This window comes from Erythranthe guttata, chromosome 4, assembly GCF_056151865.1.
Source record: "Erythranthe guttata isolate IM_541 chromosome 4, IM_541, whole genome shotgun sequence".
Lineage (NCBI taxonomy): Eukaryota > Viridiplantae > Streptophyta > Magnoliopsida > Lamiales > Phrymaceae > Erythranthe > Erythranthe guttata.
In genome coordinates this window covers 6254502-6270596 of record NC_142536.1, presented here as the reverse complement: position 1 = coordinate 6270596, position 16095 = coordinate 6254502, and the positions used below count along the sequence as shown (strand labels likewise).

At 35.6% G+C, this 16095-nt stretch overlaps 1 protein-coding gene across 1 annotated transcript; it reads left to right on the top strand.

Moving 5' to 3' along the window:
- The first annotated feature begins 4200 nt into the window (after window positions 1-4200).
- LOC105972327 (Protein kinase superfamily protein) lies at window positions 4201-14693 on the top strand. Its single transcript, XM_088816715.1, has 17 exons — window positions 4201-5278; window positions 6585-6655; window positions 6779-6961; window positions 7057-8409; window positions 9707-9879; window positions 9963-10209; window positions 10398-10490; window positions 10573-10713; window positions 10804-10896; window positions 11812-12016; window positions 12489-12574; window positions 13159-13247; window positions 13386-13437; window positions 13570-13626; window positions 13732-13905; window positions 14002-14079; window positions 14435-14693. Exons 1-17 carry the CDS (start codon window positions 4552-4554, stop codon window positions 14519-14521), a joined length of 3909 nt encoding a protein of 1302 aa, XP_088672841.1. The 5' UTR covers window positions 4201-4551; the 3' UTR covers window positions 14522-14693.
- Window positions 14694-16095: the final 1402 nt, after the last annotated feature.

The window sequence follows — 16095 nt, the reverse complement described above, 5'->3', positions numbered from 1 at the left end:
TATCTTAAACTTTTTAGATTTCCATGTGTTCTGTGGCAAGTTTCTTTTTATTTTGAGTGTTTTGTCCTCCATACATATATATAAAATACCCCCCCTACTTGATGGAGACTAAAAAAGGTATCTTTAATCCCACAAAAATGTTAAAAGTTAAAACAATGAAACCAAAAACAACATAAAGAACATGAAAATGTACTGCTATGTAGCACGGATAGGGAAACTTGGACATGGTGAAACGAGAAAACAAACACGAGAAAACTCAATTTTTCAAAAAAATGGATACTGGAATGTGGGGGAAATATGTAAATATTAAAAATATAGAGGTACATATAAGCTATAAAAATATTTTAAAAATATTTTTATCAATATTTGGAATGAAAAATAATAATTCAAGGGTTCATAATGATGCTAATATGAGTAGATATATATAATTAAGAAAAAAGAAAGAAAAAAGGGGGAATCAGAAAATGGGTCATATTTGATTGGGCAAGAAACTTTGAATTGGGTTGAAAATGGGCTGGTTCCCTCATAAATCATCTATAGGTCCAACCCGTTATACTTTAATTTCATTTACAAACTCTTTTTTTTTTTCTAAAATATTTCAAATTTCAATATTTATTTTCAAAACTATAGCAATTATTTTTTTATGATAAGATTTCATGAAAAAATCACACCAAATCTCTATTCAAACAAAAAAAATAAACATAATTCATTTTTTTATGATCAAAATACACTTTGGTGGTGTTTGCAAACGCTATTCCTAAGTGATTATGAGCATTTTAATGTTTAAAAAAAAAACTGATTTTGACAGAAAAAAAAGTTCATAATCACTTCGGAAAAACGTTTGCAAACACCACCGTTGTACCCCTAAAATATTGCATACATAATACTTGTCCTTTTAAAATATTTTTGTGTAACATTTAACCTTTTCAAATATCATTTGCATCACTTACCCCTCAAATACAATTTAATTTGTATTTAAATTGTAATTCTATTAAAACTTCTTCTCTTTTATTGGATGTAATGTAATAATTGACAAATAATTCAATTCTCTATAAATTAATATTTTACAAAAACTCTTTTTTTATCTTGCATTGGTAATATAAATTATTCTAACATAAATTTCTAATTTATGTTGAACCAAATAAATTTTAAAAGGGATTATTTTGTAGACCTCCCTCATTTCCAAATTATATAGAACTAACTACCAAGTGGATTACATTCTAGGTGAAACCCCCCTCATTTCGAAAATATTTTGACATACCCCCCTGGGCTACCCTGAAGTTCCTATAATACCCTTCTAAAATCTGTTTTAACCCTAGCCACTCACGGTCTCTCTTCTTCTCCCAGATTCAAAATCCCGCCTCTACAAACCTCTCACCGGCGAAATTGCTTCCCGGAGCCATAATCCGGTGGTCGGAATTCGATGGTTTAACTACCGTTGGATTCCTCTCGTCGAGCTCTTTCTTTTGGTGGTGATTTCATCCAGTTTCGAGCGCGGATCTGTTTCTGCAATTTTTTTTCATTCGAGAACGGTGGTCTTGCCGGAGCTTTATTTTGTGTTCCACCCGTCGAAATTTGACGGGTCATCCACCGTTGGATTCCTCTCGTCGGGATCTATATTTTGATGGTAATTTCGTTTATTTTTATCTTTTCAGATTTATTTCTATATTTTTTTGCATTTCCCAGCAATAACCTCTCTCTCTATCTTTCGATCTCTTAATGTTTGGTGATTTTTGAGTGTTTTGATGTTTTTATTCAAATTTGTTGATTTGCACTAAAGTATTTTAATTTCTTTTTGTTTTGATTTTGCAATTGCAGCTTAATGAAGGCCATTGATCCTTTCCTTGATGGTGTCAAATTTTTGTTTTTTTAAGTTACATCAGATCTGTTCAACAGACTGTATACATTACTATACATTACTATAGTAACATGTAGTTACATGTAGTTACATATGCGTATATTTATGTATTTTCGATTTGTATTTTATTGGTTCTGGTGTGATTTATATAAAAATATTTAAATTTGTAAATTTTTGTTGGGGTTTTATGAATTTATTTTGTATAAGTCAGTATTCATGTGTGTATACGTACAATTGATCGACTAAAAATATGGGGAAAAAACGAACATAACTATGAATTACTATAGGTACTATAGTTACATGTAGTTATTTTCAGTACTGTAAACATATTGTTTTGAAAATTAAAAAAAAAAAAAAAAAAAATAATTTTTTTTATTTATAAAAAAAATTAAAATATATATATATATATATATATATATATATATATATATATATATATATATATATATATTTAACAAACAGATTTATAAAAAAAAAAAATAATAATAATAAATAAATCAGCGAAAATGATAAATGCAGGACCATAAATGCTGAATGCAGTTTGACCGAAAATTGCACATAAGGGTAGTATAGTACTTTCGCTTCCCCAGGGGGTATGTCAAATGATGATTTGGGCTTGGGTTTATCCCTAGTTTATTTGGTGGCTAGGGGGGTATGTAAAATAACCTCATTTTAAAAATACCTTGAAATTAATTTTTTGAAAATAAAGCCTAATAAAGAAGTGTACATATACAAGGTTGAGATTTTTCAAAATTTATTTTTTATCTTACATTCTCAACATTAGATCTAATTTAAATACAAGTACCTCTTTTTCTTTCTCGAGTTCAGCAACTTGTGTTTTTAAGGCCTTAATCATTTCATCTAAAACAAGACATGTTTTGAGCAATTCATATTGTTGTTGTTGTTGAATCATTACTGTGGTAATCTCCTCTTCGTCATCTAAACTAGTTTCACATGTGTCAAAAGAAGAGTGTAGACTAACAGGGTGATCAGACAAGTAATGCTCATACTTGACTTTTGTTGAAACAGACACCGTAGCATCGACTTGTCAAATTAATGATAGTTCAACCAATACCTGACGAAATTCAAACTGAATAACTTATGATCAACATAAGAGAAAATAATATTGGTCATAGCACTTGACGGCTATAGAGGGATTGCCAGAAGATGAAACAGAAACGTTGCATGTTAGAGTTAAAGATCAATCAGAAGAATACACAATAAAGAGGCTGGAATAAACAAAGAAGAAATAAGGGGAAAAAATATGGTTTAGGGTTTACAAAATATGAAAGAAGAAGAAGAAAGAGATGATAGAAGAAAAAAAATTGTAAGATTGTTATTTATCCAACAACAATTTAATAGACAATTAAGTTGTAATCAACTCTAAGTTATTAATTATTATTTAAGTTTTAACTCAAAGGGTATTTATGTAACGCATTTATAAGATCTTATCGTACTATTTCACATGACGTTCGTACTTATCCTATGTGGTAATTCAATTGGTAAATTATGTTCCGAGAAGTATAACTCCTCTTGAACCTTAAAAAATCCCTTATTATTCTCTCTCTCCTTTTTCTCTGTTCCTGGAATTCCATTTGGACAATAATTTCGATCTTAAATTAAATATTAATATAGTTAACTGATGAAAAATTATAGTTGACTACGGATTTTTTATAGATAGCATCTGACAAATTATAGTTGATTGATCAATTTTAATCTACAGTTGACGTTGGGAACGAAATAGTGGACTACTAAATTTTTATAGATGACGTTAAAAATTTGTGTGTGTTTATGCAATTTTGCTTGCCTGGGGCTAGATCCGATGATCGAAATTCGACGATTCAAACAACGTTGGATTCCTCTCATCGATATCTTTCTTTTGATTCTAATCTTTGAAGTGGGACCGACGACTGAGGGTAACTATTCAGTGGATGTTTGTGAAAAGTTGAGGATGATGATTTGACGACTATTGTTAGAAGAGACGGTGATCGATTTCTTTCAGCAAGGGATGGAGGGTGCATACAAAGAGAAACTATTGGGGTTTTGTTTTGGATTGTTAGAAAATGAGGGGTTCTTCCTATTAAAAATAAATTACGGGTGCTTAGCTATAATAATGCTACATTTTTAATATTTTATATGCCTCGTTAACTTAAAAAAATATAATACGCTACATTTTAATATTTTATATACATAACCAACCCTCACTAGGAGAGTTGGTACCTAGCCTTTACCAATAGGGTAATGGTCTAGGGTTCGAGTCCCCCCCTCCCCTACTTCCCCTTGTAATGGACTTGAATTTACTCAAAAAAAAAAAAAAAAAAAAAAAAAAAAAAAAAATTTATATACATATAATATATTAATACACACACAAATACACACTGATATACACACAGAGAGAGTGAATGAGGTCTTTTTTTTCCTAGTTGCTTGACATCATCAACCCCCCACTTCTTCTTCCCTGCGCGTCTGCTTCGCTAAACCGCTCAACCTTGAAACGCACACACACACTATCACCCACTAAAATTACACACACACAATCACTTTGTATATCCATCTTTTTCACCCCCCGCCCCCGCCCCCCCATGTGCTTCTGCTACTTCACTCTCATCTCTCAACTGTAGCGCCCCCCATTTTTGGACTGTAAAAAACTCACCTCCAAAAGGGGAAGAAGAAGAAGAAGAAGAAAAAAAAAAATGGTGTTCAAGGGCAGATTTTTCTCTTCAAAGAAATCGGATACTTCAAGCCCAGATGGATCATCCAACAGCCCTCGATCTTTCGGGTCGAACTCCAATTCCCCGATCCGATCCGATAAGAAAAAGCCCAAATCCCTATCGCCTTCCATTTCCAAGGACATCTCCCCCTCGCCCTCCGCCGCCACCACCCCCACCAGCGCCGCCAAGAGCTTCCTCAAGAAGAAGGACCCCTTCAAAGGTAGAGATACCGTCAATTTAACCAAGCCCACCTCCGTAATTTTGACTTCCTCCAAGTTGAAGAAGTCCGACGAGTCATCTCCGGCGGCTGCGGCGGCGGCGGCGCCTCTTGCCCCCACCCCGGTGTCTGTGTCGCCGATAGTGGCGTCGTCGTTGGGGTTGAACAAGATAAAGACTCGATCGGGGCCGTTGCCGCAGGAGAGCTTCTTCAATTTTGGGAGCAGGGAGAAGGGAGCTGCTCTGGGTTCGAGTAACTTGTCTCGGCCGTTTGCAGGTGTGGGTGGTGGTGGCGGCGTTGGTGCGAGTGATGGGGTTTTGAGTGTTAATAAAAAGAAGAAGGAGAAATCGTTTCTTGAAAATATCGAAAACGGGAGTAATTCGGATAGTATGTCGACTGAGAGCGGTGCATCGAGAGATCAGAGCCCACATATATTCCAGGCTCACGAACGATCGAGGCTCCAAAATGCAGAGTCGTCATCTGGAGCTACTGGTAATGCTTCCCATCAATATTCGATTGCATTGTTGTAGTTATATTCAATGCTCGATATTCAATCACTTAGTATATTTGAACTGTATAGTATGAACCGGAACAATGTATTGTTTGTCTCGGTCACACATTTGGGAATAAATTAGAATCTGGCAATGAGGGATGATCGGTTGTAGTTCTTTTGTCCAATGAACAACTTATATATACGATTTAGTGCTGGTCCTTTAAATAATACTTTTATTTTGCTCTACCAAATCGTACTGATTGACTTGAATTTGATAACTTATACACGGAGGCTGTACGTATCCCTATGACTGCTATGAGTATTGAAACAGCTCAATATGACATACTTGGTTTGAGACAATTATCGCAGTTGTCTGGCCACTGTTATGTTAGTATGTAAAAGAAAAACGGTATTTATCTCCTTTGTTAGACGGTGTTAAGATTGATCAAAATAATCTAAAGAAACACGTGGCTCCATTTTTTGAAGAGAAATGAAAGACTATCTATAGGAGCTTAGTTTAGTGGGGGTTAACCGTTCGACGGTTCTAGTTTAAAGAGTTGCTGATAGTTTTCTCAGTAGCTCATTTTTTTGCCAGTGTTGGACAATCTTTAAACACACTTGTGCAGTTATGATAGGATATTTTTTCATAACTCGGAGAAATTCAACAGACAAAGTATTCAATTAATAAATGTGTAGCAATCGTTAAGTGATAAAACAATCCAATTAGCAGAAATAATAAAAGAGAGGTCTTAATAGGTCATCGATACGCGTATTCATCAATGCCTAATTTGTAAGCGCTTGAGGCTCCTATAGGTTGAAGTTTTACAGTCTTGGTTTTATTGTATGTAGGCTACAACAATAAGATCTTCGGATTTGGTAAAAACTCTTTTGGAATATAGGCATTACGCTGCTATTATTTCAAGAAAATAACTAGTAGATAATTTGATTGACAAGAAAATAATAATATGTAGAGTGAAATTATGATTATTCCTACACGATTACATGAGTATTAATTCCCTCTCCAAAGGAAGATAGCTAGAGATACATACTGGCTGCTTGATTTCACACATACATACAGCATACTCGACTTGGATATAAATATGCAATATCTGGTTATTAGTCATCCATTCGTCAGGCATTTTCCATAGTTGCTCTTAATTTTCCTTATTTTCTATAGATGTTTCGACAAATATTTTCCATAGAGTAAAACCAGTAATTGAGAAACAATTTAACCAAAACGATGCAACAAGTTACGCTTGTATACTCTAATCTCCATGTGCATGATTTTTGACTTGGCTAATTCAGGTCAATTTGATTCATCATGGGGTGATCCTGGAATTCTCAGAAGTTCAGATGCATGTACTCCAGAGATGAAGGTAAAAGGTGTATTTTCTTTGAACGCTGTAAAGCATGTAATTTCAGAACCACTTCCGATGTAATTTAGTTCTGCTATTGTAATTTAATACGTATAAATTAGCCAATTTCAAATACTTTTGTAGGCATCATTTGAATGTGATAATCCCAAAGAGTCCGAATCTCCACGCTTTCAAGCTATACTCCGCGTTACAAGCGCGCCTAGGAAGAGGTTTCCTGGCGATATCAAAAGTTTCTCTCACGAATTGAATTCCAAAGGCGTACGACCCTACCCGTTTTGGAAGCCGAAAAGGTTAAATAACCTGGAGGTAACTAGATATTAATAGATTAAATCGCTACTGTTTCTCAGTAAGGATCTTATTTCTTCTGGAAAAAACTCATGATTATCTTAAACTGCACACAGGAGGTTTTATCCATGATTAGGACAAAATTCGACAAAGCAAAGGAAGAAGTGGACTCAGATCTGCATATTTTTGCCGCAGATTTGATCGGTATTTTAGAAAAGAACGCAGAAATGCATCCAGAATGGCAAGAGACTATAGAGGACTTGCTGGTATTGGCTCGAAGCTGTGCCATGACTTCACCTGGAGATTTTTGGCTTCAATGTGAAGGCATAGTGCAAGAGTTGGACGATAGACGTCAAGAACTTCCAATGGGCGTTTTAAAGCAGCTCCACACACGAATGCTTTTTATACTCACCAGATGTACTAGATTATTACAGTTCCATAAAGAGAGTGGGTTAGCCGAGGACGAACATGTTTTTCCTATTCGTCAATCACTTCAACCCGCAGAAAAACTAGTTCCTCCGGGCCCCGAAAGGGATTTAAAGTTGCCGAATGACGTAAAATCTTTGAAGGTTACCTCGACGAGGAAGTTCCACAGTCAAGAACAATCCGAGTGGAAGAGCGAGCGCCCTGCTGTACCTGGAAAATTTCCATCTCCCCTCGCCGAAACCACGAAAGATAACCTAGACTCTGGTGCTAGTAGGAATCGTATGGCATCTTGGAAGAAATTTCCCTCTCCTGCAAAAAGCCCCAAAGAAGCTCCTTCAGTCAACGAGGATATTGTTGAAGTTTCGACTATACTAGAAAATCAAAGAGAAATCAGTGATACCGAGGTAGCTATTGCCAAGGTGACTGAGCACAAAGGGCCCACCCCAATTCCTAAGCACCAGCACAAAGTCTCGTGGGGGTATTGGGGTGATCAACCTGGTGTCGAAGAGAGTTCGATAATATGTCGGATTTGTGAAGAAGAGGTCCCAACTTTGCACGTGGAAGACCATTCAAGAATATGTGCAATTGCCGATAGATGTGATCAAAAGGGTATAAGAGTCAATGACCGTCTCCTTCAAATCGCTGATACTCTCGAGAAACTGATGGAATCTTTTTCGGGGGGGAAGGACTTGCAGAATGCTGCTGTGAGCCCTGATGGTGGTGCTAAAGTGTCGAACTCGAGTTTGACCGAAGAGTCGGAGCTTGTTTCTCCAAAGTTTAGTGACTGGTCTCGTAGAGGCTCTGAAGATATGCTTGACTGTTTTGCTGAGGTGGATAATAATAATACTCCCATGGATGATATGAAGGTTTTGCCGTCCATATCGTGTAGGACGAGATTCGGTCCGAAGTCTGATCAAGGAATGACGACATCATCGGCTGGAAGTATGACGCCGAGGTCGCCGTTGATGACACCTCGGACGAGCCCAATTGACTTGCTTTTGTCCGGGAAAGGTGCTTTCTCAGAACATGGCGATCTTCCTCAGGTATTATATCGTATAGGCTGAATTTTGTTTTTTTATTATTTCCTTTGTGGGTGCTTCTTCTGTCCAAAGGTGCCAATAACTTTTGCGTGTATGCCACACAATTGTAATTAACTATTATAGCACAATTACTTAGGTGGTGTTTGCAAAAGCTTTTGAAAAAGTAGAAGTTGGCAATTGTGAGTAAAGTTTTGAATAATTGCACATTTCCTAAAAAAATCAACTTTAAACAGTCAATTTATAAGTTGATGTGTTGCCAAAACAAACTTTAATTTTCGGCTTATTTTTGTAAAATAGCTCAAATATCCTTATAAATTGGATTTAAATAAAAATAATAAGGGCTAAAAAATACAAACTTTGAGCCCAAAAAAGTTGCTGCGGAAATGTTTTTTTAGATTATAGCTTGAAACAACTTACTTTAAGAGAAGCAAAAGCAAAAACTGCATTTGTAAACACTCAAAAAACAGATTATCAACCAGAAAAGCTCATAATATCTCTTTTGCAACTTGCAAGCACCACCATATTAATCTTGCCATGTACCCGTGAAAGTGAGAATTTAGCATGTTCAGTTTTGTGCTTGTACAATTTGTTGTTATTTTGTCATAGTAAGTGAAATTTAGCATCTAGAGTATTTTGTGTATGGTTGAGGGTAGGGATCGAGCTGACGCTGAGCACATATTTGTACCACAAAAAACGGGACTCCATCCCTCGGCTGGCATGAGATACTGCGGAAACTAACAGCATATGCATTAATACCACGTTAACTCCTATTTAAGTAATAGTCATCGAAAACCAAAGCATCCTCAAGATAGGTTGTGGATTGTCTTTCACCACTCTGCTTGTTCTCATTCAACTGTTAATGGTCGCGTACACATATCTCTTCGTCTCTTCTCTAGTCTTTATTTTCTATAAGCAGATTGGTTTGTTTGTTTTTCTAAATGATTAATAATCTAGGATTGGCGCGCTGATGCTTCCGACTGCCTGTGCTTTTTATTATCCTCATATCCTGAATCACGAAATTCTATAAAGCATTTAGGTTTTGTTCATTGGACACGATAGAAGCACAGATTATTTCTATTGATGAAATAAATCAAAATTCTTAGGTGGTGTTTCATATAAGAGTGATTCTAAATTTAGTATATTTCGATTTGATTATCATTTATTTGAATACGTATTTGACTGCAATTGCTATATTCCTTTTATTTTTCCTCATATATGAGTCAATATGCGTAGTTTGGAATTGATAGCTACTGTTATCGACTTTAAATCCTTTTCCTTATAACTCATCTTCACAATGCAGATGAGTGAACTTGCTGATATCGCGAGATGTGTGGCAAATACACCCTTGGATGATGATCGCTCTTTGCAGTATCTTCTTTCTTGTCTCGAAGACTTGAAAGTTGTCATAGATCGTAGAAAATTCGACTCCCTGACAGTAGATACATTTGGAGCTCGTATAGAGAAATTAATCCGGTCAGTTGGTGATCTTTTTCTTTGGAATTTAGAGTAAAATTAGTTCTGGAGAACTCGTGCTGAAATTTTATTCAATCATCCAGGGAGAAGTATTTGCAACTATGCGAACTAGTTGATGATGACAAGGTTGATATAACAAGCACTGTAATCGATGAAGATGCTCCTTTGGAAGATGATGTTTTGCGTAGTCTTCGAAGTAGCCCAGTTCATTCTTCCAAAGACCGTACCTCAATAGATGACTTCGAGATTATAAAACCAATTAGTCGTGGGGCATTTGGTCGAGTATTCCTTGCAAAGAAGAGAACGACCGGGGATTTGTTTGCAATAAAGGTATGTCAAGAATTTCTCCATCTAGATTTGTTGCAGATAATTACCTCTATGTGTCAGTTGACCAAGAAAAGTAGATAAAAGATACATCAATACATTGAATTATATCATAAAATGAAAAACATTCTCGACAAATAATGTAGTTGAAACTCATTTGATGGCTTGAAATTCAACTTCTATGTATTCTGCAGGTTCTAAAGAAAGCAGATATGATACGGAAGAATGCCGTTGAGAGTATTTTGGCAGAAAGAGATATTTTGATATCTGTTCGCAATCCTTTTGTGGTGAGTTTTTGTAGCTGATAAATTCTATAACTCTGATCTCTGTATGATCATTTTATTTTAATCTTAAAGAATGATGCCTTAGGTCCGCTTCTTCTATTCATTCACTTGTCGTGAAAACCTGTATCTTGTAATGGAGTACTTAAATGGCGGAGATCTTTATTCCTTATTGAGAAATCTGGGTTGCTTAGATGAAGATGTTGCTCGTGTATACATTGCCGAAGTAGTAAGTTTCTCTTGCTGGCTTTTCAGCTGCATTTTTGCTCATCCTTTCCGTTACGTGGTGACTGAACACCTGGATTTTATGCATTTTTAGGTGCTTGCTTTGGAATATTTACATTCTCTCCGTGTGGTCCATCGTGATCTGAAGCCTGATAATTTGTTGATTGCACATGATGGCCATATTAAGGTTTGTTTCTTTCATTTTAACTTTCACAGTTTCGTTTGTTACGCCCTTCTACATTAATACTTCGAAGATGTATTTGATTATAACGAATTTCTAGATTTTGCTTTTGTAGGCTGTTCAATAGGTTTATGATTCTAGGCTCTTCTGTGATTATTAAATTGTTGTAAAATTCAACCAGAAAAAAAAGTTGGAACTAGGCAGTTTTTCAAACTTTACATGTAGGTTTCTTGAACTATTAGATTCTGACAAGCATTTGTTCTTTTTACTTGTTTCTGCTGTACATAGTGCCATACAGATAATTGAATATGAATTGTCTAATTGGTGCTTTGCGATTAGCTTTCTTATCATACAGCATTTCCTAAATACTCGATACACTTTATTTGCATTTCATCAATCCTTTTTTTTTTCGTCTCCTATATTTTTTTCCTCCTTTCTGACAAGGATGCATCGTAATATGCTAGTGCTGCACCATGTGCAACTCTTACTAGATAGCACCTTGCGTGATTTGCTGTAGCATTCGTTCTTCTGTTCTTTTCTTGTTCATTGTCTTTTCCACTTATTTACTGATATGCCAGTTGAAAATTTGAGTATTGGAATCCATCAGCACCACAAGTTTGCTGTTCTAAGTTCATGGATCCAGATTCACGACTTGCTTGACCTAAAATTTGATGTAATTGAATTTTTCAGAAGTAAATCTCATTTATGCTCTCTAGTAAATTCATATCATAGACATTTCTGATGGGAATCAAGTGTAAGTTGATATGTTTTTACGACAGTTCTTCTAACTCAATCAGAATCGATGTGCACATATTTAATGCTTGTGGTTATACTTATTTTCTTTCTTTAGATATGTAGGAAACCTCATGATGCTCGTGCATTTGAGGAGCAAAAATTAATGTTTGCTATCGATTTGAACAGTTAACAGACTTTGGGCTATCAAAAGTGGGTCTTATCAACAGTACCGATGATTTGTCGGGCCCGGCTGTTAGCGGAACATCTATTATGGAAGAAGATGAACCACCATTATCTGCATCTGAGCATCAGCAAGAAAGACGTAAAAAGCGCTCTGCTGTGGGTACACCAGACTACTTAGCACCCGAGATTCTTCTAGGAACTGGGCATGGTTAGCGCAACCATTTTCCATTTTATTTATTGTCCTAATTAAATTACAGAAAGGTGTCATACCAGTTTGATCGTCTTATAGCAACTTCAGAACCATTTCAATTCTCTTGCTAGTCAGATAGTGTATCATTGTCTTGCCACTGCTGTTTGCCATTAAAAAAAAAGTCGAGAGAAAAAAAATTGGTGTGATATCAATGGTCGATAGGTACTCGAATGAAAGTCGCCAGAATGTTGTTTATCAGTCTTAATTTGGTTTAATTGGGTAACAAAGATGTAGTAATATTCAGCGCCTAAGGTGTTGCTTAAGATGTATGGTTCTGTAGTGTGAGCTTGGTAGCCTTTTTGCCGATGTTCGAGATTACGTGCATTAGTGAGTACATGCTTTTTTTTGCTGTTTGGATGAGGACTTTCAATTTACTTGATCGTTAACTTTCGTGTTAATTTAGTGTGCATCATGTTGTTTGTTTTCTCAGGATTTACTGCTGATTGGTGGTCTGTGGGTGTTATTCTGTTCGAGTTGATTGTTGGCATCCCTCCTTTCAATGCTGAACATCCTCAGGTTTTTATTAGACTGTTCAATTCCCCCCCCCCCCCCCCCCGATCTCTTAATTATTTTCCTTTATTTAGTACTTATATTGCCATTGGGTGTATCCTGGACACACGGATTCCGTTGAGTGAATCGAATCAATCGGACGATAGACTTATGCTGTGTACTTCTTGATTATAAATGTTAGTTCATTTTCTGAGAAAATTATGGAGTACGACAGACAAATTATTCTTCTGAAGAGACCACAAGTTTATGTAAAACGTTGCTCATAATTTTATGCTAAATTTAGGTAAAATGTGATTGATGTCGCAATTAACGCATTATACTCCCCATCTTCGTATAGTCGGCTTGACTTTGAATGTTGGGAATAATTTGTATTCTTGGATTTTTATTAAATATTGTGTTTATAATATAGCTTTTCATGCTAATGTTAATCAATTAAATCGTTAAACAATGTGTAAATAATTTACTCAAATTATATGAACCACGTGCAGTTTGAACATGTCACTTTCAAGAGGTAGGAACTATTTTTGGTATATCCAAGGTCCTTATTTGGTTGTGTTTCTTAATATTCTTTTCCAATTTCCTTTTTTCAGAAAATATTTGACAACATTCTAAATCGGAAGATTCCTTGGCCTTCGGTTCCTGATGAGATGAGCCTCGAAGCTCATGATTTAATTGATCGGTAAGAGATCTTTCGTTTCTTACTATTTCCAATACATGGATGTTTATTTTATCTGGCCCAAAAATTTTGCCCTCTTACAAATTCCTATTTGACTAAGTCCCCTGTTTTTTTTTTGTTCATTTTAATATCTTTTGGTAGATTACTGACCGAAGATCCCGACCAGAGACTTGGAGCTGTAGGAGCTAAAGAGGTTATCGCAGATTTTTATTCTGATATTCGATCCTATTACTTCGTTTTGTAAAGGGTTTAACTTTGATAACCGATCCTATTTATTAATTTCTCAAAAGATATTAACCGTCGAAGAACAAAATTTACGATGCAGGTCAAGCAACATCCGTTTTTCCGAGATATTAACTGGGACACCCTTGCAAGACAGAAGGTTCGAACTCTCTCTATATATAAATTGGCATCATTTTTGTTGATCCAAACAATTATCGATGACCTAATAAAAAAAAAATTCGACTTTGTTTTTTCCCCATAAAAGGCTGCTTTTGTACCTGCATCGGAGGGTGCAATGGATACGAGTTATTTTACGAGTCGTTACTCATGGAACCCTTCGGACGAGCATGTTTATGCTGGTAGTGATTTTGAAGATTCCAGTGATAATGGCAGCTTAAGTGGTACCAGTAGTTGCCCCAGCAATCGGCACGAAGAAGTGGTACTGTGCTTTACGTTTTCTGTAGATTTTTTTTTTCTATTTCGTAATTTGAATTTCTCGAATATTGATTTTTTTTTGCTTGGTTGTGAAATACAGGGAGATGAATGTGTGGGGCTCGCGGAATTCGATTCCAGCAGCAATATCAACTACTCCTTTAGCAACTTCTCGTTTAAGGTAACTTCCGACGAAGAGTCGTCTTTCTTAGTTAGAGGTGAAAATTGAAATATATTTTTTTCTGAAATTTCGATTTTGATTTTCCGAAATTTTACTGGAAATTCCAACTCCACCCCCCACCCAAAAAAACTTTGGAAGAATTCTCAAAAGTTATAAAAGGTGACATTATTTCCGAAAATTCTGAAATCGGAATGGATTGTTGGACTCTGAAAATTCAGAATTGGAATTAGTTTTCTATTTCCTAAAAAAAATTAAAAAATCGGAACTCCAATCCGATTAGTTTGATTTTCACTCCTATTTTCAGTTATTCAAATTTTACGTCTGATATTGGTTTCATTTTCATGGCGACAAACAGAATCTTTCTCAGCTTGCTTCGATCAATTACGACCTACTCTCTACTAAAGGTTGGAAAGACGACCCATCTTCGAATTCGAGCGCGTAGCCATGTGGCCTTTTTTCGTCAGTATTTTATATATATATACATAGTTTCTATTCCTTTTGTAAATGTATTGTGCATTATTTTTCTCAGGTTTTTCTTTTTTCCCTTGTCATTTCGTATTGTGAAAGTATACCATATTTTTACAGTATAAATGTACCGAGGGGTTGTTATTTTATCGTGCAACGTGCATTTGGTTTCGCATTTTACCCTCTTTTAAGAATCGATTGATTGTTTTTTTTACGATTTTTCAGAGTACAAATAAAATTTTGCTTGAAATTTCATAATATTAACACCCCTAAGGTATACTAAAATAACTTTAAGGTCCCTGTAGTATCGATACGTACAATCACCCTTGAAACATTGTTAGAAACCCTGACAGAATAATGCATTGGATAAGTTATTCCGTTAGGGTTGTAACGGATTATTAGATTCAGGTAGTGGTAGGGACGACATAGAGCTAGGGGGTGAAATAACTCTCCTAACATTTCTTAAATCCTTATTATTTTATATAAGATTTATAACTTTTCACTATGGTATCATTAACGGCCCCGTCGGAAACAAATATAGTGCATATCAGTCGTCAGGATATAAAATCTTGGCTCCAGTAATTATTTTAGCATGGACATTAAGTTATTTTAGCATACCTAGGAGGTGTAAGTGTAATTTACCCTAATATTAAAAACACAAGTTACATTTGCAAAGATTAGTAAACAACTTGTGAAGAAGGATAAACTCATAATCTATTTCAAAAGCATTTGAATCAATGTTGTCTGAAGCGGACTAGTCAGTCAGATTGGTTCAACCGTGACCAGGCAATGGGGCGGTCTGGTCTGATCTCTAAAATCGGAAAGTTCCGTCCGGTCTTATCTCTAAAATCGGAAACTTTACAAACTTGGGTCAAATTACCAAAATCCAATTGGTAAAACTTGGGAACTAGCGAACCGATCAAAAAATACGGTTTCCGGTCAAAATTGCTCAAACCATCGGCGGTGTTGGTTATTTGTGGCTGGATCTGAGCGAGCCTTCACGGAATTAGTTATAGATGACCGAATCTGGTCATGGGTGGTCAATTAAGGGAGATCCAGAGAAGAAAGAATGAGAAAATGTAAAGTGAAACCAAAAGAAATATAGTAAAAAGTTGGATGAAGTCGATAAACGTGAAAATAATAGAAGAAAGATTAAATTAAAAAAAAAAATCAAAAACCTGTTGAACTAGTTTGACCGTATCGACCCATGACCCAAATGATCGCCCGGTTTCATAGCCAATCCGGTTCTAACAACATTGATTTGAACTAACCACCTAAATTTCATTGCCAAACATTTTTTTAAAAATCTATGTTAGGCAAATCTCATATATGCCCATACATAACTATTGAAGATTGGCAAAAAAAAATTTAAAATTTTGGTGTCCTATTTTCTTTTTCTATTCCTAATACTATCTATCGTTGAAATTAAATTGGGTTACCTTCCAAACAAATTTGACATAAAGGTTGTTCAACCAAATGGAACCAATGTAAAAGTTGGTTTAGTTTAGTAGTATAATTTTTCAATCTTCTCTCCTTAATTGTTGCATGAAT

What these genes read in the sequence shown, in the direction of transcription:
- LOC105972327 (XM_088816715.1), top strand. Translation starts at nt 4,552, where the DNA reads ATGGTGTTCAAGGGCAGATTTTTCTCTTCAAAGAAATCGGATACTTCA. An exon ending in GCTCATGATTTAATTGATCG is followed by an intron (nt 13,248 to 13,385) that starts GTAAGAGATCTT and finishes ATCTTTTGGTAG; the next exon opens with ATTACTGACCGAAGATCCCG. An exon ending in ACACCCTTGCAAGACAGAAG is followed by an intron (nt 13,627 to 13,731) that starts GTTCGAACTCTC and finishes TCCCCATAAAAG; the next exon opens with GCTGCTTTTGTACCTGCATC.